The 19,800-nt window shown below is 44.8% G+C and overlaps 1 protein-coding gene and 1 pseudogene across 1 annotated transcript in view; one reads left to right on the top strand and one right to left on the bottom strand.

The window, feature by feature from the left end:
* Positions 1–3,604: 3,604 nt before the first annotated feature.
* On the top strand, positions 3,605–19,437 carry LOC111972473 (protein arginine methyltransferase NDUFAF7, mitochondrial-like; annotated as a pseudogene).
* The window catches only part of LOC111973297 (serine/threonine-protein kinase D3-like), a 58,763-nt gene continuing 54,917 nt past the window's right edge, over positions 15,955–19,800 (bottom strand). The window contains exon 19 of the mRNA XM_024000619.2: positions 15,955–19,656. Within this exon, the coding sequence (XP_023856387.1) occupies positions 19,483–19,656 (174 nt within the window). The 3' untranslated portion in view covers positions 15,955–19,482. The remainder of the gene's footprint in view (positions 19,657–19,800) is intronic.

The raw sequence follows: 19,800 nt of genomic DNA, 5'->3' as shown, positions 1-19,800 counted from the left end.
AACTGTCCAGATTAGTGATGCTGGACGGGTGGGTAGGTGTGGGCAGCGATCGGTTGAAGAGCATGCATTTAATTTTGCTTGCATTTAAGAGCAGTTGGAGGCCACGGAAGGAGAGTTGTAATGGCATTGACGCTCGTCTGGAGGTTAGTTAACACAGTGTCCAAAGAAGGGCCAGCAGTATACAGAATGGTGTCGTCTGCATAGAGGTGGATCAGAGAATCACCAGCAGCAAGAGCGACATCATTGATGTATACAGAGAAAAGAGTCAGCCCGAGGATTGAACCCTGTGGCACCCCCATAGAGACTGCCAGAGGTCCGGACAACAGGCCCTCATATTTGACACACTGAACTCTATCAGAGAAGTAGTTGGTGAACCAGGCGAGGCAGTCATTTGAGAAACCAAGGCTGTTGAGTCTGCCGATAAGAATGTGGTGATTGACAGAGTCGAAAGCCATGGCCAGGTCGATGAATACAGCTGCACAGTATTGTCTCTCATCGATGGCGGTTATGATATCGTTTAGGACCTTGAGCGTGGCTGAGGTGCACCCATGACCAGCTCGGAAACAAGATTGCATAGCGGAGAAGGTATGGTGGGATTCGAAATGGTTGGTGATCTGTTTGTTAATTTGGCTTTCGAAGACCTTAGAAAGGCAGGGTAGGATAGATATAGGTCTGTAGCAGTTTGGGTCTAGGGGGATGACCGCGGCAGCTTTCCAATTTTTGGGGATCTCAGACGATACGAAAGAGAGGTTGAACAAGCTAGTAATAGGGGTTGCAACAATTTCGGTGACTAATTTTAGGAATACAGGGTCCAGATTGTCTAGCCCAGCTGAATTGTAGGGGTCCAGATTTTGCAGCTCTTTCAGAACATCAGCTATCTAGATTTGGGAAAAGGAGAAATGGGGGAGGCTTGGGCAAGTTCTAGTGAGAGGTGCCGTGCTGTTGACCAGGGTAGGGGTAGCCAGGTGGAAAGCATGGCCAGCCGTAGAAAAATGCTAATTGAAATTCTCAATTATCGTGGATTTATCGGTGGTGACAGTTTTTCCTAGCCGCAGTGCAGTGGGCAGCTGGGAGGAGGTGCTCTTATTCTCCATGGACTTTACAGTGTCCCATAACATTTTGGAGTTAGTGCTACAGGATGCAAATTTCTGTTTGAAAAAGCTAGCCTTTGCTTTCCTAACTGCCTGTGTATATTGGTTCCTAACTTCCCTTAAAAGTTGCATATCACGGGGGCTATTCGATGCTAGTGCAGTACGCCACAGGATGTTTTTGTGCTGGTCAAGGGCAGTCAGGTCTGGAATGAACCTAGGGCTGTATCTGTTCCTGGTTCAACATTTTTTGAATGGGGCATGCTTATTTAAGATGGTGAGGAAAGCACTTTTAAAGAATAACCAGGCATCCTCTACTGACGGAATGAGGTCAATATCCTTCCAGGATACCCGGGCAAGGTCGATTAGAAAGGCCTGCTCGCTGAAGTGTTTTAGGGAGCGTTTGACAGTGATGAGGGGTGGTCGCTTGACCGCAGACCCATTACGGACGCAGGCAATGAGGCAGTGATCGCTGAGATCCTGGTTGAAGACAGCAGAGGTGTATTTGGAGGGCAGGTTGGTTAGGATGATATCGATGAGTGTGCATGTGTTTATGGATTTGGGGTTGTACCTGGTGGGTTCATTGATCATTTCTGTGAGATTGAGGGCATCAAGCTTAGATTGTAGGATGGCTGGGGTGTTAAGCATGTCCCAGTTTAGGTCACCGAACAGCACGAGCTCTGAAGATAGATGGGGGGCATTCAATTCACATATGGTGTCCAGGGCACAGCTGGGGGCAGAAGGTGGTCACGGTAAGAGACTTGTTTCTGGAGAGGTGGATTTTTAAAAGTAGAAGCTCAAATTGTTTGGGCACAGATCTGGATAGTAAGACAGAACTCTGCAGGCTATCCCTGCAGTAGATTGCAACTCCGCCCCCTTTGGCAGTTCTGTCTTGTCGGAAAATGTTATAGTTAGGGATGGACATTTCTGGGGTTTTGGTGGTCTTCCTAAACCAGGATTCAGACACGGCTAGGACATCCGGGTTGGCAGAGTGTGCTAGGGCAGTGAATAAAACAAACTTAGGGAGGAGGCTTCTGATGTTAACATGCATGAAACCAAAGCTTTTAAGGTTACAGAAGTCAACAAATGAGAGCGCCTGGGGAATGGGAGTGGAGCTAGGCACTGCAGGGCCTGGATTAAGGCTAATTGGTTCTTGCTTCGGGACAGAGACGTTAGCCAGGAGTGGCCACTCGGATAGCGGCTAGCTAGCTGCGATGATCCAGGTGGGAAAAAAAAGGTTCAGAGCTTGCGGTAGCAATCCGAAGATATGGAGAAAAATAAGTCAGATTTGCTCTGGTTTGAGTCGCGCTGTGCAGACTGGCGAGAGTTGTCCGGGCTAAAGGTAGCTGATGACCGCTAACAGTGGCTAGCTGACTACTAGCTAGTAGCTAGTTAGCTGGCTAGCTTCTGTTGGGGGTTCCGGTTCAGAGGACGGATCAGCAGGGCTCCGTGTGGTAAACCAGGCCAATTGGCAAAATAGGTATAGTGGCTGAGGAATTTGTCCGATGGGCCTCTTAAGCGAACAGTCCGATGTGCTCTAGACAGCTAGCGGGCCGCGGCTAGCAGGCTAGCGGGTGGGCATTCAGGGGACGTCGCGACGGAGGAGCCAGTTGAAAAACCCCCTCGGGCGGATTACGTCGGTAGTCCAGTCGTGATGGGTCGGCGGGGGTCCAGGCCAATTGGCAAAATAGGTATTGTAGCCCAAGGAGTGGCTGATTGGCCTCTTCGGCTAGCCAGGAGATGGGCCTAGCAGATGGGCCTAGCAATGGCTAGCTTTTGATGGAGGTTCCGGTTCTTAAGTATAAAAAATAGCAGATCCGTACCACATTGGGTGAGGCTGGTTGCAGGAGAGTATATTCAGTCTGTAGATGGAAAGTGATATTAAAATATATACGACATTTTTACCCAAAAAAACAAGGAAAAACTATATTTACACGGGACAAGACAAAACACACGTCTGACTGCTACGCCATCTTGGGTGGACCAAACACTTTTGAATCTGCTAGCTTGCTAGTTGGCTACACTCGTGGAGTCTGAGGAATTAATTCATCTTCTGCCAAAGTCTGTCATGTAAAGATGGGCTGAAGTTTGACAAGATATTGTATGTAGGCCTATGAAACGCAGTTAGCTGATCCCCGCCGGTGTGCTTTCAGTTGTCTGTCTCATGCTACTGTGCAGTCAGGCTCGATGTCCATTTCTGGGAAAGTATAACGTTAGTAGCCTACTGTTACAGTGGAACATTGTCTGAGTGTTGTAACTAGCTAGATAACTGTCAATGAGGGCAGTTAGAGCACTGCAGAGTTTTAGCAGAGTCCTTGTCTGCCCTTGTCCACCACCATCATCTGGTAAGATCAGTTTCTCTATTTCAGCCTTACTAGTTATGGATATCGCTCATTGTAATTGTATCCACAGTCATTTCAGTCTATGTCTAGTTTCTATCAGAAAGCTGTATCTAAATGTTAACTTCTTCTTTATAGTTAGATCATGGAGCAGATAAACTAATGCCAAGGAACTCAATGCTCAGACACCTAACCTCCGAGATCAAAGCTACAGGTCCTATCTCAGTGGCAGAGTACATGAGAGAGGTTCTCACTAACCCAGTCATGGTAGGTAACTACCACCTGATCTCTCTCACACACACAGACAGACAAGACAAGACAAGACAGGACAAGACAAGACAGGACAGGACAGGGCAGGACAGGGCAGGACAGGGCAGGACAAGACAGGACAAGACAGGACAAGACAGGACAAGACAGGACAATGTTTGTTTCAGAGATGAAGCGGTATGTTTATTTTTCAGGGCTATTATGTGCAGAATGATATGCTTGGGCCAGATGGAGATTTCATAGTTTCTGGATGTTGTTCCATACCAATGCCCTGCGTGATGATGATGGTTTCAGCTTATCCCTTCTCTGTCCGTAGCTGCTGGGGATCTGGTGTTTAAGCGAGTGGATGGGAACAGGGAAGCCCAGTCACTTCCAGTTAGTGGAGTTTGGGCCAGGAAGAGGCTCCTTGGCCAATGACATTCACAGAGTATGTACAGTACCAGTCACAAGTTTGGACACACCTACTCATTCAAGTGGTTTTCTTTATTTTTACTATTTTCTACATTGTACAATAATAGTGAAGACATCAAAACTATGAAATAACACATATGGAATCATGTAGTAACCAAAAAAGTGTTAAACAAATCTAAATATATTTAAGACTCTTCAAAGTAGCCACTCTTTGCCTTGATGACAGCTTTGCACACTCTTGGCATTCTCTCAACCAGCTTCATGAGGTAGTCACCTGGAATGCATTTCAATTAACATGTGTGCCTTGTTAAAAGGAATTTCTTTCCTTCTTAATGCATTTGAGCCAATCAGTTGTGTTTTGACAAGGTAGGAGTGGTATACAGAAGATGGTCTTATACCAAATAGGGCTAAGTCCATATTATGGCAAAAACAGCTCAAATAAGCAAAGAGACATGACAGTCCATCATTACTTTAAGACATGAAGGTCAGTCAATCAGGAAAATGGCAAGTGCTTTGAAAGTTTCATCAAATGCAGTTGCAAAAAACATCAAGTGCTATGATGAAACTGGCTCTAATGAGGACCGCCACAGGAAAAGAAGACCCAGAGTTAACTCTGCTGCAGAGGATACGTTCATTAGAGTTACCAGCTTCAGAAATTGCAGTCCAAATAAATGCTTCACAGAGTTCAAGTAACAGACACATCTCTTCATCAACTGTTCAGAGGAGACTGTGAATCAGGCCTTTATGGTTGAATTGCCACAAAGAAACCACTACTAAAGGACACCAATAATAAGAAGACACTTGCTTGGGGCAAGAAACACGAGCAATGGATATTAGACATGTGGAAATCTGTCCTTTGGTCTGATGAGTCCAAATTTTAGATTTTTAGTTCCAACCGCCGTGTCTTTGTGAGATGCAGAGTAGGTGAACGGATGATCTCCACATGTGTGGTTCCCACCGTGAAGCATGGAAGAGGAGGTGTGATGATGTGGGGGTGCTGTGCTGCAGCGATACGTCATACCATCTGGTTGAGCTTAATGGGACTAAGAAGGAGAGTGATGGAGTGCTGCATCAGATGACCTGGCCTCCACAATCACCCGACCTCAACCCAATTGAGATGATTTGAGATGAGTTGGACCGCAGAGTGAAGGAAAAGCAGCTAAAAAGTTCTCAGCATATTTGGGAACTCCTTCAAGGCAGTTGGAAAATCATTCCTCATGAAGCTGGTTGAGAGAATGCCAAGAGTGTGCAAAGCTGTCATCAAGGCAAAGGGTGGCTTCTTTGAAGAATCTAAAATATATTTTGATTTAACACTTTCTTTGCTTACTACATGATTCCATATGTGTTATTTCATAGTTTCATATCTTCACTATTCTACAATGTAGAAAATTTTTAAAAATAAAGAAAAAACATTGAAAGAGTAGATGTGTCCAAACTTTGACTGGTACTGTATGTGATACTATGTCCTACTACATGGCCAATGTGAGTTCAATATATGACCAGTGGAGGGAGCAATTTCCATATTTAGTCCATCAATCTAATAAGCTAAACTGCTAAACAATACACTGTCTGTCTGTCTGTGTTGTCCAGGTCATCAGTCAGCTGCGTGGGGCCCTGGGTGGCGCTGCTGTCTCAGTGCACCTTGTGGAGGTGAGTTCTAAACTGAGCCAGGTCCAGGCCCAGGCTCTGGGTGTGGGCCAGGAAGGATGAGCCTGTGTACCGCCAGGGGACCACCACCACAGGCCTCCCCATCTTCTGGTACCGCAACCTGGATGACGTCCCCAGAGGTATTATTCTATAGTTTTAAATGAGGTAATTTTAGTTCATCTCATGTTGGATTACGTGTCTCGAGGTAGACGTGGTATAGAAACTTGGCTGGAGACTAATGATGCATGCTCTAATCCTTAATCATTTAGCTATGGTAAGATTTTAATACATTTCATTTACTGGGTGTGAATTTGTTATTGATTGGCATTTTTTTCTTTCAAACAGGCTTCATCATCTACCTTGCTCATGAGTTCTTTGATGCCTTACCCATCCACAAATTCCAGGTACATTTACTTTACCAGCTATTTGGATTAGACATATAGATCTTGAGAACAGATCACAAGTAATTGAAAAACATGAATTGTAAGTGCCATTTGATCCGTTGCGTTGTGCATTGATTGTGATGTGGGCACAGAGAACAAAGAAGGGCTGGAGGGAGGTGATGGTGGATATTGACCTAGATGAGCCAGGCAAGCTGAGGTTTGTCATAGTGCCAGCTCCCACTCTTGCCTCTCCTCAGCCCATACAGGTGAGTGCTGCTGTTGATGATTAAAGGTCGAATGCAGCTGTTTTTTTAATGTCAATATCAAATCATTTCTGTGTAATAATTAAAGGACCTTGCTGTGATTGTTTTCAATTAAAATGGTCAAAAAGAAACAAAAATGCTTCTTAGCAAAGAGCAATTTCTCAAGCAAGAAACAAGCTAGACAGTTAGGACCGTCTGGGAGTGGTCTGAGTGGGCATGGGATGTCACCAGGCAGGCCAAAACTCCATACCACCAAAACAGGCTGAAATTTCAGGTGGTCTTTTCAAACAAGCGTTACACAAAAAGTGCATTATCATCAATTTCACAGTATTATGTCAACCTCATAGTGTGGAAATGTACACTGAGTGCACAAAACATTATTAAAACCTTCCGAATATTGAGTTGCACTCCCCTTTTTCCCCTCAGAACAGCATGGACTCTACGAGGTGTCAAAAGCGTTCCACACGGATGTTGACTACAGTGCTTCCCACAGTTGTGTCAAGTTGGACCATACTTGATAGACACAAGAAACTGTTGAGTGTTGGGGGGGGGGGAAACAGCAGCATTGCAGTTCTTGACACAAACTGATGTGCATACTACGATACTCCGTTCAAAGACACTTAAATATTTTTACTTTCCCATTCACCCTCTGAATGGCACACAATCCATGCCAATTCATGTCAATTGCCTCAAGGCTTAAAAATCCTTCTTTAACCCGTCTCCTTCCCTTCATCTACACTTATTGAAGTGGATTTAACATGTGACATCAATTAAGGGATCATAGCTTTCACCTGGTCAGTCTGTCGTGGAAAGAGCAGGTGTTTCTAATGTTTTGTACACTCAGTGTATATACAGTTGAAGTCGGAAGTTTACATACATACACTTAGGTTGGAGTCATTAAAACTAGTTTTTCAACCACTACACTAATTTCTTGTTAACAAACTATAGTTTTGGCAAGTCGGTTAGGACATCTGCTTTGTGCATGACACAAGTAATTTTCCCAACAATTGTTTACAGACAGATTATTTCACTTATAATTCACTGTATCGCAATTCCAGTGGGTCAGAAGTTTACATACACTAAGTTGACTGTGCCTTTAAACAGCTTGGAAAATTCCAGAAAATGATGGCATGGCTTTAGAAGCTTCTGATAGGCTAATTGACATCATTTGCGTCAATTGGAGGTGTACCTTTGGATGTATTTCAAGGCCTACCTTCAAACTCAGTGCCTCTTTGCTTGACATCATGGGAAAATCAAAAGAAATCAGCCAAGACCTCAGGAAAAAAAAATGTAGACCTCCACAAGTCTGGTTTATCCTTGGGAGCAATTTCCAAATGCCTGAAGGTACCACGTTCATCTGTACAAACAATAGTACACAAGTATAAATCAAATCAAATCAAATTTTATTAGTCACATACACATGGTTAGCAGATGTTAATGCGAGTGTAGCGAAATGCTTGTGCTTCTAGTTCTGACAATGCAGTAATAACACAAGTAATCTAACCTAACAATTCCACAACTACTACCATACACACACAAGTGTAAAGGGATAAAGAATATGTACATAAAGATATATGAATGAGTGGTGGTACAGAACGGCATAGGCAAGATGCAGTAGATGGTATAGAGTACGGTATATACATATGAGATGAGTACTGTAGGTATGTAAACTAAAGTGGCATAGTTTAAAGTGGCTGTGGTACATGTATTACATAAAGATGGCAAGATGCAGTAGATGATATAGAGTACAGTATATACATATGAGATGGGTAATGTAGGGTATGTAACAATTATATTAAGTGGCATTGTTTAAAGTGGCTAGTGGTACATTTTTACATAATTTCCATCAATTCCCATTTTTAAGTGGCTGGAGTTGAGTCAGTATGTTGCAGCGGCCGCTAAATGTTAGTGGTGGCTGTTTAACAGTCTGATGGCCTTGAGATAGAAGCTGTTTTTCAGTCTCTCGGTCCCTGCTTTGATGCACCTGTACTGACCTCGCCTTCTGGATGATAGCGGGGTGAACAGGCAGTGGCTTGGGTGGTTGTTGTCTTGATGATCTTTATGGCCTTCCTGTGACATCGGGTGGTGTGGTGTCCTGGAGGGCAGGTAGTTTGCCCCGGTGATGCGTTCTGCAGACCTCACTACCTCTGGAGAGCCTTACGGTTGTGGGCGGAGCAGTTGCCGTACCAGGCGGTGATACAGCCCGACAGGATGCTCTCGATTGTGCATCTGTAGAAGTTTTGTGAGTGCTTTTGGTGACAGCCGAATTTCTTCAGCCTCCTGAGGTTGAAGAGGCGCTGTGCGCCTTCTTCACGACGCTGTCTGTGTGGGTGGACCAATTCAGTTTGTCGTGATGTGTACACCGAGGAACTTAAAACTTTCCACCTTCTCCACTACTGACCCGTCGATGTGGATGGGGGGTGCTCCCTTGCTGTTTCCTGAAGTCCACAATCATCTCCTTTGTTTTGTTGACGTTGGTGTGAGGTTATTTTCCTGACACCAACTCCGAGGGCCTCACCTCCTCCCTGTAGGCCGTCTCGTCGTTGTTGGTAATCAAGCCTACCACTGTAGTGTCATCCGCAAACTTGATGATTGAGTTGGAGGCGTGCATGGCACGCAGTCGTGGGTGAACAGGGAGTACAGGAGAGGGCTCAGAGCGCACCTTGTGGGGCCCAGTGTTGAGGATCAGCGGGGTGGAGATGTTGTTACCTACCCTCACACCTGGGGGCGGCCCGTCAGGAAGTCCAGGACCCAGTTGCACAGGGGGGGTCGAGACCCAGGGTCTCGAGCTTGATGAGTTTGAGGTACTATGGTGTTAAATGCTGAGCTGTAATCGATGAACAGCATTCTCACATGGGTATTCCTCTTGTCAAGATGGGTTAGGGCAGTGTGCAGTGTGGTTGCGATTGCGTCGTCTGTGGACCTATTGGGTCGGTAAGCAAATTGGAGTGGGTCTAGGGTGTCCGGTAGGGTGGAGGTGATATGGTCCTTGACTAGTCTCTCAAAGCACTTCATGATGACGGAAGTGAGTGCTACGGGGCGGTAGTCGTTTAGCTCAGTTACCTTAGCTTTCTTGGGAACAGGAACAATGGTGGCCTCTTGAAGCATGTGGGACAGCAGACTGGGATAAGGATTGATTGAATATGTCCGTAAACACACCAGCCAGCTGGTCTGCGCATGCTCTGAGGACGCGGCTGGGAATGCCGTCTGGGCCTGCAGCCTTGCGAGGGTTAACACGTTTAAATGTTTTACTCACCTCGGCTGCAGTGAAGGAGAGCCGCAGGTTTTGGTAGGGGGCCGTGTCAGTGGCACTGTATTGTCCTCAAAGCGGGCAAAAAGTTGTTTAGCCTGTCTGGGAGCAAGACATCCTGGTCCGCGACGGGGCTGGTTTTCTTTTTGTAATCCGTGATTGACTGTAGACCCTGCCATACCTCTTGTGTCTGAGTGTTGAATTGCGACTCGATTTTGTCTCTGTACTGGGACTTAGCCTGTTTGATTGCCTTGCGGAGAGAATAGCTACACTGTTTGTATTCGGTCTGCTTCCGGTCACTTGCCCTGGTTAAAAGCAGTGGTTCGCGCTTTCAGTTTCACGCGAATGCTGCCGTCAATCACGGTTTCTGGTTTGGGAATGTTTTAATCGTTGCTGTGGGTACGACATCGTCAATGCACTTCCTAATGAACCGCTCACCGAATCAGCATATTCGTCAATATTGTTGTTGGACGCAATGCGGAACATATTCCAATCCGCGTGATCGAAGCAGTCTTGAAGCGTGGAATCAGATTGGTCGGACCAGCGTTGAACAGACCTGAGCGCGGGAGCTTGTTGTTTTAGTTTCTGTTTGTAGGCTGGAATCAACAAATGGAGTCGTGGTCAGCTTTTCCGAAAGGGGGGCGGGGGAGGCCTTATATGCGTCGCGGAAATTAGTATAACAATGATCTAGGGTTTTTCAGCCCTGGTAGCACAATCGATATGCTGATAGAATTTAGGGAGTTTTGTTTTTAGATTAGCCTTGTTAAAATCCCAGCTACGATGAATGCAGCCTCAGGGTGTGTGGTTTCCAGTTTACAAAGAGTCAGATAAAGTTCGTTCAGGGCCATCGATGTGTCTGCTTGGGGGGAATATATACGGCTGTGATTATGATCGAAGAGAATTCCCTTGGTAGATAATGCGGTCGACATTTGATTGTGAGGAGTTCTAGATCAGGTGAACAGAATGACTTGAGTTCCTGTGTGTTGTTATGATGATCACACCACGTCTCGTTAATCATAAGGCATACCCCCCGCCCTCTTCTTACCAGAAAGATGTTTGTTTCTGTCGGCGCGATGCATGAAGAAACCAGTGGCTGCACCGACTCCGTTAGCGTCTCTTGAGTTAGCCATGTTTCCGTGAAGCAGAGCACGTTGCAATCCCTGATGTCTCTCTGGAATGCTACCCGTGCTCGGATTTCATCAACCTTATTGTCAAGAGACTGGACATTGGCGAGTAGTATGCTAGGGAGTGGAGCGCGATGTGCCCGTCTCGCAGCCTGACCAGGAGACGCCTCGTTTGCCCTTTTACGGCGTCGCACAGGGTCGCCGGCTGGGATCAGATCCATTGTATTGGGTGGAAGGCAAAACACTGGATCCGTTTCGGGAAAGTCATATTCCTGGTAGGAACGATGGTGAGTTGATGTTAATCGTATATTCAGTAGTTCCTCCCGACTGTATGTAATGAAACCTAAGATTACCTGGGGTACCGATGTAAGAAATAACACATAAAAAAACAAAATACTGCATATTTTCCAAGGAACGCGAAGCGAGGCGGCCATCTCGTTTCGGCGCCGGATGTTCACTATGTTCACTAAACGCCATGGGACCACGCAGCCGTCATACCGCTCAGGAAGAAGACACGTTCTGTCTCCTAGAGATGAACGTACTCTGGTGCGACAAGTGCAAATCAATCCCAGAACAACAGCAGGACCTTGTGAAGATGCTGGAGGAAACAGGTACAAAAGTATCTATATCCACAGTAAAACACAAATCCTATATCGACATAACCTGAAAGGCCGCTCAGCAAGGAAGAAGCCACTGCCCCAAAACCACCATTAGAAAGCCAGACTACGGTTTGCAACTGCACATGGGGACAAAGATTGTACTTTTTGGAGAAATGTCCTCTGGTCTGATGAAACAAAAAAAGAACTGTTTGGCCATAATGACCATCGTTATGTTTGGAGGGAAAAGGGGGAGGCTTACAAGCCGAAGAACACCATCCCAACCGTGAAGCACGGGGGTGGCAGCATCATGTTGTGGGGGTGCTTTGCTGTAGGAGGGACTGGTGCACTTTACAAAATAGATGGCATCATGAGGGAGGAAAATTATGTGGATATATTGAAGCAACATCTCAAGACATCAGTCAGGAAGTTAAAGCTTGGTCGCAAATGGGTCTTTCAAATGGACAATGACCCAAGCATACTTTCAAAGTTGTGGCAAAATGGCTTAAGGACAACAACGTCAAGGTATTGGAGTGGCCATCCCAAAGCCCTGACCTCAATCCTATAGAATTATTTTTGGTAGAACTGAAAAAGCGTGTGCGAGCAAGGAGGCCAACAAACCTGACTCAGTTACACCAGCTCTGTCTGGAGGAATGGGCCAAAATTCACTCAACTTATTGTGGAAAGCTTATGGAAGGCTACCCGAAACGTTTGACCCTAGTTAAACAATTTAAAGGCAATGCTATCAAATACTAATTGAGTGTATGTAAACTTCTGACCCACTGGGAATGTGAAATAAATAATTCTCTCTGCTATTATTCTGACATTTCACATTCTTAAAATAAAGTGGTGATCCTAACTGACCTAAGACAGAATTTTTACTAGGATTAAATGTCAGAAATTTGGAAAAACTAAGTTTAAATGTATTTGGCCTAAGGTGTATGTATGTAAACTGTAAAACACAGGAAAATCACGTTTTTGATTGAGTTTTTCTTGAGTTGTTGTATCATATTGTACAACAGCTGATGAAACTAACACTGTAAAAGTGTGAAGAAATGTGATCAATGTTATTTCCTGATAGTTGCTGGTTGAAAATACAATTCACTCTTAACTGGTTTTGCATGGGTGTGGTTTTGGCTTGCATGGTGACATCACCAGGCGGTATAAGTTAATAGACCAATAAATTAGAGTTCCAAACCTCTCAACCAGCTACTTTTGTGACCCAGAAATGATTTTATATTGAGATAAAAATGGATGCATTGGGCCTTTGATTTTTTTTTTATAACAAAGATACAAAAAAAAAAACGTTTCAATATCTTTGCTTAAGCCTTTGTTTTATGGTACATAGACACAAACACACCCACAAATTGCTCGACAAACTCCTTTTTTCTTAAAAGTTTGACGACTCCAGCATCTGTCTTTTATTACCCACGTTTATGCAATATATACAGTACCAACCTATTTCATCTGGTCTCTCTGGAAGAGTGCAGGGGCTTTGAACAGCGTGCCAAAGCCTGACATCATGAGTGATCTTGGGTGAAACCCCCTTACTGGTTTGAAATCCCGACTAATGGCTGCAGCCCGTGCCTGACAGGCATGTGTATCTCAGGTTCCACATATTGTAGTAGAGTTTAATAACCTTAACGCTGTTCTCTTTACGCTCGCCATGGTTAAAAGCTGTCCATAATCTTCTCTGCTGCTCCGCTCTTTCATCACTGTGGTCTAATGGAGTTTCCATTTGAAGTAGATAGGCCTATAGCTTTTAATACTCCACTTGAGTCTCTTTTTCCCCTCAACATGTGTTCCCCGATTAGTCTAAGGGCATGTGTCCCAAATCGCACCCTATTCCCTATATAGTGCACTACTTTTGACCAGGGCCCATAGGGTAGTGCACAATATAGGGAATATGGTGCCGTTTGGGATGCTTCTTATCCCACCCAGGCAAGCCCCTCCTTTTGGTTCTGTGTTGCCTAGGGGCTTGGAGCCGGTGCTGCTTAGTGGAGATGATTTGGAAGTGAAGCCATGTATGATTGATGATGCGTGTTCCCAGGCCTCTGTGTGTTGGCCTGGGCTTCACACAGACGAGGTAAGCAGAGCCGCTCTTGTTTTTGTTCTGAAACCCCTCACCTCCTAGGCAGATGAAGTGAGACGGCTCGTGGAGGTCTGCCCGGAGGGAGGGGTCATCGTCCAGCAACTGGCCAATCGGATTGCAGAGGACGGGGGCGCAGCACTGATTGCAGACTACGGCCACGGCGGGACCAAGACAGAGTATGTACCATCATGTCTCCAACTTGGCCCATTAATCAGCAGGTTTTAATACGGTCCCGGTTTGTGTGTGTCTCTGACTTAGTGTGTATGGTAATGTGATTAGCCGAACAAGCCTCAACGACAAGGAAACCGATGCAGGAAGGCGACATACCTCTCTTGCCCTTTGCTGGTGACACACGGAAATCAGGGTCAACTGCCCTCCAGTCCTGTTCCTCGTGCTCCACACTAACCTAGCCCCATCTGGCCCCTATTAAGAGGGGTGGGCTCTCCCTACATGGCTCTCTGGCTCTGGGACTCACTAATGTGTGTGATGAAAAGGGTGGGTGGGGGGGGTGGGGGTTTCAAACAAGCGGCCCCCTCCTTCGAAAGACATGTGGCAGGGAACTGCACAATCCCATCTGTGAACAAGGCGTCCATGGTTCAGCACGGCTCACACTTGTCACAAGTGACTACATGAAGATATTATCAGCTGTTGCACGTGAAAGGAAGCACCTGATTTGGATTTTTTTTTAAAAAGAAGGAAATATTTAACAACTAACAAATTAAGTCAAATGAAAATGTAACAATACACAAATAGCAAACTATTGTAGTCATGCGTCATGTTGTCATAACACCAGACCGCCTCTCCTGTCCCCCACCCCCAGGGTTTCAAAGGTCATAAGCTCCAAGATGTCCTAGCGTCCCCTGGCTCTGCTGACCTTACTGCTGTCTTGGACTTCGGTTACCCGAGGTAGATGGCTGGAGCTACGGTGGCCTGCATGGGGCCAAAGAGACTTCCTGAATATGGGCATCGATACACGCTTACAGGTGGGAAGGAACCCTGTGTTTACACAGCATTTTGCCACTTATTTATACATGGGGCTAAGGTGACTAATGTATACAGAACTAAAATATAAATGCAACATGTAAAGTGTTGGTCCCATGTTTCATGAGCTGAAATAAAATATCCCAGAAATGTTCCTTGTGCCCAAAAAGCGCAAGGAACACATTTGTTTGTGAACACATTTGTTTACATAGTGAGCATTTCATACTTGGGTGATGTTCTCAGTCAGAAGAACGTCCCCCCAGGTCACAGCGTTTCAAGCTATAGGAATACAGCTCCGCTCTGCTCCTGTCTTTTGGAAGGAAACTATTAATGGGCCACGGGGTGCCTGGCTGCCTTAACATCTTGAACCAATTGGGTGAGCGTGGCGTTAGTAGATAGCAGCCATGTCCCAAATGGCACCCTACTCCCTATGTAGTGCACTACTTTTGACCTCTGGTCAAAAGTAGTGCACTACATAGGGAGTAGGGTGCCATTTGGGATGCATGTCAGCCACTCGCAGCATGCTGTGTTTTGCTCTGACAGGCTCGCCCTTGCTGCCCCAGTAGCAATTAAAAGAGACTATTACACAGGACTATCACCGTAGCCAAAATAACCAGCCAGTCCTACTGAGGGAGGCTAATGTGAAGCTAAGATATTAAAGTCCTGATGATTAAAAGTCATTACACAACATTCTTCTTGTGTATATTATATAGCTGTACCATCTTTGTCTGGGAATCACATAATGCACTAAGTATTTTCTTTATTTTTATGTGATCATTTGATTAAGACTGAAAATATTTATTGATATTAATCCAGTATATTTTTATTTGGAAGGAACATGTCGATTTCTTAGAAAGGCAACAGAAATGTTGGCCTCAACATGTGGTGCTATCATTACACAGCAGTAGTTAGCCATTTATTTTCTTCCCCAGCCACAAATGGCTCTGTTCATCTAACATATGGCACAATGAAATGTGACAGGCTCCACTGGCACTCTGTGGCATTTGGTTTTAATTACACAGATTAGAGCCATAAAAAGAGCACTTTATCCCAGTTCCTATGTTTCCCAAATGGTACACTATATAGTGCACTACTATGTGCCATTTAAGAGGATGAATGAGTAAGACAAAATATATAAGTGCCTTTGAACAGGGTATGGTAGTAGGTGCCACCGGTTTGTGTCAAGAACTGCAAAGCTGCTGTTTTTGCTCAACAGTTTCCCACGTATATCAAGAATGGTTCGCCACCCAAAGGACATCCAGCCAACTTGACACAACTGTGAGAAACATTGGAGTGAACATGAGCCAGCATCCCTGTGGAACACTTTTGACACCTTGTAGAGCCCATGCCCCGACAAAATGAAGGCTGTTCTGAGGGCAAAAGGGGGTGCAACTCAATATTAGGAAGGTGTTCTTAATGTTTTGAGCACTGTGTAGTCTTACATAAATTAAAAACCAAAAAAATAGGACCAATTGTAAACGAGCTGCAAATGAAATGAGTACATTCTCTGCAGTACTGTCCGAGGAAATGTTTTATTAGATATGTCAATATTGAAATGAAGAAAACACTGACATCTGCCAATCCAGTGGCAACACACATTTTAAATGAATCTCAGGTTTAAGTCATTACCCTTCTACATGAACTTTGTACACTGAAAATACAGTATACCGTATGGCGAAGTTCATAACAGAACGTTGTTTCACAGTCCAAGGTGGTGGGTTGAGACTGAATAGGCGAATACCAAAGTAAGGAGAGGGAGAAGAAAACATATTGGTGTGTCATTTAAGTCACTTGGTGTTTTCACAAAAGAAAAATCTGCATTTTTGGCCCCTGCACACAATTGCACAGTCAACTAATTCTGCATTCGTTCTTTCTACTCATTCACTGTATGTTTTAACTGGGTATCCTGCGTTGAGCATGATAAGTCTGCACTTGGTTCCAGCGATGTCAAATGCCCTATTCTTTTATTTCTGATGTATTTGTATGTTATTAACGGCTATAAGCAGTTGCATGCTGTAAGGCCATCACTCAATGAGACATGATCAATTCATGATTTAGGTTGGGATGGGAAAAACACTCAACACAGCCAAAATGTAACACGTGTACACACACACACACACACACACACACACACACACACACACACACACACACACACACACACACAACACCACAGTATTGAAGGCATGGTAAGCCACATCCCTCTTCTTCTCTCTATGACAAATGTAGGATTTCTCTCTTCAGCAAACATGTTGCATTCATGGTATTATTACAGAGTACTGAGTAAATGTCTCTGCTGCTTTCTCTGTATGCTCCCATGCTTTCACTGTGCTCAGACGTTTGGCTACATCCCAAATGGCGCTCTATTCCCTATATAGGGAATAGCTCTGGTCAGAATTAGTGCACTGTATAGGGAATAGGGTGCCATTTGGGATTCATCCGTTGTGAATCTGCTGGACTGCTTGGCCCTGCAGCTCTCTCACCGGAGTACAGCAGTAGTTCTGGCCTTGGGTGAACCCAGTCAACCATACATACACAACAGGACAAAGGACATAAGGAACAACAACATATTGGTCATGTAACGAAACAAGGAAGGGAAAGAAATAAGGCAAAGCTTTGAGAAGGCCCATCAGTTCTTGAACAAAAATCATACATTTGGTACTTGAAAAACATTTATCAACTATCTTTACTTCATTAAAAAATATAACATTTGTAAGCTAACGGTATGGCTGAGAGCAGAGAATTAATATCTACAATTTCCTAGGCTTGGTTATCATTGAGCAATCATATCAATGTTTTTCTGACACTTAGCACTGTACTCCATTTAGTTGACATCCAGAATGTTCGTAGTTATATATAAAAAAAAAAAGGGTAGAATCATAAAAATACAATTACTTCTATTAATTATATTTCTATGGGTAGAATTCTCAGGCTTGAGTTAGCTTCATTTTTTTTTTTTATCTGGCATTTTTCTAAGGAGGGAAGATAAGATCGTGTGGAGCAGCTGCTGATTGGTTCACAACGTCATTCAAGGCATCCAATAAGGGAGCCAGAGATTACAGTTAACTAAAAGTGCAAAAAAACATCTCACCGAATAAGCAAAATAAATATGTGGTCAATGACCAGTTTATAAGGTACACCCATCTAGTACAGGGTCGGACCACCCTTTGCCTCCAGAACAGCCTGAATTGTTTGGGAAATGGAAACGTTGCTCAATTGGTAACAACGGATCTAACGTGTGCCTTGTTACCAATTGAGCAGCCTCTACCGTTGACACCAGGCAGGATGGGCCTATGGTCTCATGCTTCTTACGCCAAATCCTGACTCTGCAATCCACATGACGAAACAGGAACCGGGATTTGTTGGATGTTTTTCCACTCCTCAATTGTCCAGTGTTGGTAATCGCGTGCCCACTGAAGCCACTTCTTCTTGTTTTTAGCTGATAGGAGTGGAACCCGGTGTGGTCATCTGCTGTAATAGCCCATCCGTGACAAGGACTGACGAGTTGTGTGTTCCGAGATGCCATTCTGCACACCACTGTTGTACTGCACTGTTATTTGCCTGTTCATGGCCCGCCTGTTAGCTTGCACGATTCTTGCCATTCTCCTTCAAGCGCTCATCAACGAGCTGTTTTCACCTACAGGACTATTGCTGGCTAGATGTTTTTTGTTTACCATTCTCAGTAAACCCCGGACACTGTCGTGCGTGAAAAGCCCAGGAGAACGGACATTTCCGAGATACCGGCACCGACAATCATACCCCGCTCAAAGTTGCTTAGGTCACTCGTCTTGTCCATTCTAACGTTCAAGCGAATAGTAACTGAATGTCTCGATGCCTGTCTGCCTGCTTTATATAGCAAGCCACGGCCACGTGACTCACTGTCTGTAGGAGCGAACCATTTTTGTGAACGGGATGGTGTAGCTAATAAACTAGCCACTGAGTGTATATCCACGACATTAGCATATTTTGTATTAAAGGGATACTTCAGGATATTGGCAATTAAGCCCTTTATCTACTTCCCCAGTCAGATTAACTCGTGGGTACCATTTGTATGTCTCTGCGTGCAGTTTGAAGGAAGTTGCTAACTAGTGTTAGTGCAATTGCTAACTAGCGTTAGCGCAATGACTGGAAGTCTATGGTAACTGCTAGCATGCGAGTAGATTCCATAGACTGCCAGGCATATCCCGCTAACGCTAGTTAGCATTGGCTTGCGAAAATACCTCTTACTTCCTTCATGCTGGATGAAGAGACATAAAAATGGTACCCAAGAGATCCTCTGACTCTGGGGAAGGAAAGTGCTTAATTGCCCAAAATCCCGAAGTATCCCTTTAAGTGTTCCAGTTCAATAGCATTACATAAAACCAATAGAAAGAAAAGTTTTCCAAAAATAGCACTCTCATGGTAAACTAACAATTGAATGTAGTCGTGACGAGATTTCAAATACACATGTTAAACGAACAACATTAAAACAATATGCTATTGAAGCTGAAAAGCTTGACTGTTTCTCGGTCTCCTGGATTTGGTCTAAAGTAACCATATTTTATAGAAACCCTTTTTCTGGGTTGAAAGGCAGTGCAAATGTTTATTACTGTTGCTGGGGGAATCCCTATCTAACCAACCCCCAAAGGTAATGCATGTCTTTCAGGCTCATACTGTATATTATGGCTTGTAGAGAAGGCAGCCGGCGGAGAAAGAAACCATGTCTCTGGAATGTGATGAAAACAAAACAACCTAAAGATACTCGATCATCACCCCCTCCCTCACAACACCATCGTGTGTTCCCATGTCATGGTGCTGTATCACCACACTGCTGCCTGTCCACTGCATCGCCTCCTGTCTGTTCCACGTAGTAGTGCACGATTACACCTTCATGCACATACATGTAGGCTATATATGCATCTCTGCCTGTTTAAGCTTACAGTCTCAGCCAGGAGTGGCAGGTTCCAAGGACCCAAGCACTAGCCATGAGACTCCTGAGTCCCAGGATGCCCTGTGAACTCCTCCTGAAACACGTGCATCCTGCAGGCAGTCCTCCCGGCCACTAGGGGTCCTCCTCCATGTCGTCCAGATTGGGTGCCATGATGAAGTGCTTGGGGTAGTGCAGGCTTCTCTCGTCGGCGTGCTCCTCCCAGCGGGTGTCGTCGCTCTCGTGGGTGATGTAGCGCTCCCCTCTGCGTGTCTCAAACTCCCGGAGGTCCAGCCACGTCTGATAATCCTGGAGGAGGGATGGGAAGCGTACAGGTTAAGTGTGTTGTCATTAGCAAACTGCAAGAAGAAGCCTAGGAGAAGTAGCTTATCATAGACCCTTAGATGGAGTAAGTCCTTTAAAAAAAATGTATAACAGAGTGAACTGTGAACA

Source organism: Salvelinus sp. IW2-2015, linkage group LG14 (assembly GCF_002910315.2).
Source record: "Salvelinus sp. IW2-2015 linkage group LG14, ASM291031v2, whole genome shotgun sequence".
Taxonomy (NCBI): Eukaryota; Metazoa; Chordata; class Actinopteri; order Salmoniformes; family Salmonidae; genus Salvelinus; species Salvelinus sp. IW2-2015.
Note: the sequence above shows the minus strand (reverse complement) of the source record. Positions and strands in the feature narration are given on the sequence as shown.